The 1,771-nt window shown below is 59.3% G+C and overlaps 1 protein-coding gene across 1 annotated transcript in view; it reads right to left on the reverse strand.

The window, feature by feature from the left end:
- Positions 1 to 1,182, reverse strand: part of TIMM44 (translocase of inner mitochondrial membrane 44) — a 24,382-nt gene extending 23,200 nt beyond the window's left edge. Inside the window, exon 1 of the mRNA XM_074927836.1 lies at positions 1,140 to 1,182. Coding sequence (XP_074783937.1) covers positions 1,140 to 1,172 — 33 coding nt within the window. The 5' untranslated portion in view covers positions 1,173 to 1,182. The remainder of the gene's footprint in view (positions 1 to 1,139) is intronic.
- Positions 1,183 to 1,771: the final 589 nt, after the last annotated feature.

The raw sequence follows: 1,771 nt of genomic DNA on the forward strand, positions 1-1,771 counted from the left end.
CTGCACTGTCTGGTCCTGCAGCTTCAGTGACGGCGCCACCAAATACCACAAGCTAAATCCAGGCTTTACCTCTGAGAAGTAACGGCGTATATCCCCACATATCCTGCTGGCCCAAAGACACGCGTTACATCAACTCACTGGTTTCGCTACTTTTTCTAACTCAGCTCCCTCTGATTTATTGCCTCTGTAGTTACACCTAAGTTGGATTGCTGAGCTTTAAAGTGTCAATTTTACATCAGGAAGGAAATGCTCTCCATAGCCTATCTTTGAACCTTGCTGCCCGAGTCATCACTGACGCCAGGCTTTATAGCAAGCAAGAATAAGCTAGAAATAATACCTTAAAAATCTGTATTAACTGTAAGAATTACATTAAACCTTGGGCAGACTGCCTGCTGGATTTAACCAATTGCAATTCTTGACCGAAAGGCACATTTCTTCCATGCTACTAAGCAAAGATGTTTAATTTCATGTTTAACTTTGGGCACAAAAGATCAACCACTTTCAAAGCACGTGACGCTACAAAGCAGTTTTTAAAGCCAGAATCTTCACATTCAGTTCACACTCCCATGCGCCTGCTGAACACTGGGGAAAAACTCATATTTATATTTAAACCTTGCAAGAGGCCATCGGTGGAGCAGCCCAGCACTACAGACACCTCTGTGAAGACTCTCTGGAAGCTCCAAGACCCGTCTGGGCTAAACTGGCCTGGGCTGTCCCTTGCTGAGCTTGACAGCAGCTCAAGCAGCGACCCTGAAGCGGGGAGCGGAGCCCGTGCCTGGTTCCACCCGCCCCCGGGCGCCCTCACCACGGGCCTGGCAGCCCTCGGGGCCGTGCCCCCGCCGCAGCCGCAGCGCCGGTGCGGCCGGGCAGGGGAGAGGAGGCTCCCGCCACCCCGGCCCTGAGCACCGGGCGCTTTCCGTGTCGGCCTGGCACCGCCAAGGCGCTCAGCCCCGGCGCTCTCCCCTCACGGCATCCCCAGCGCCAGACCGGCCGGGCCGCGCCTCCGGGGCCGGCGGGCGCGGCCCGCCCTTGTCTCCCGCCGCCCCACCGCGGTCCCACGGCGCCTCCGCGGCCCAGCAGAACCGGCCCTGCCCTCGGCGAAGGCAGCGGCTGCCCCGCGGCCGCCGCCCCGCGCTCACCCGGCCCCCGCCGGCCCCCGCCGCCGCCGCCATCTTCCGAGCCCAGCGCGTGACCTTCGCGCGGCGCCGCGCGGTGACGTCACTCCCGCGCGCCGCCCGGGGTTCCGTGGCCGGGAATGGCGGGAGAGGCCGCGGCGGGCCCGGCGGCGGGGCGGGAGGTTAACCCCGGCGAGCGGGGCTTGGCCCGGCCCCGCCGTGCCTGCTCCGGCGCCCCGGGAGGCGGCTGCAAGCCCCCAGCCCCGCCGGCAAGGCCCCGTCGCTCCAAGGAAACTCCCACAACGTTGTAACTAAGGTTTTTATTGTGAAGCAAAATGCAGCAGGGTCGAGGTTTGGGGTTGGTTGGGTTTTTTTTTTATTCCAAAGTACAAAATACCAAGTGAAGTATCTGCTCCTCCTGTTCCTCCAGCACTGCAGCATCCCCCGTCTCTCCTGCAGCAAGAGCTGCTCCTGCTCAGCAGCCAACACTGCAGCGAACGTGCCGGCACAAAGCTCATCGCTTCATCGCTACATTTTCTGCAATAGCAAGGCTGGTTTGAGGTTCCTACACTTGCCTGCTTCAGTTTACCTTCCAATTTCCTCAATGAACTGTAATACCAAAAAAATCAAGCCTACACCCAAGGTTAGTTCAGCTG

This window comes from Athene noctua, chromosome 27 (assembly GCF_965140245.1).
Source record: "Athene noctua chromosome 27, bAthNoc1.hap1.1, whole genome shotgun sequence".
NCBI classification, from domain to species: Eukaryota; Metazoa; Chordata; class Aves; order Strigiformes; family Strigidae; genus Athene; species Athene noctua.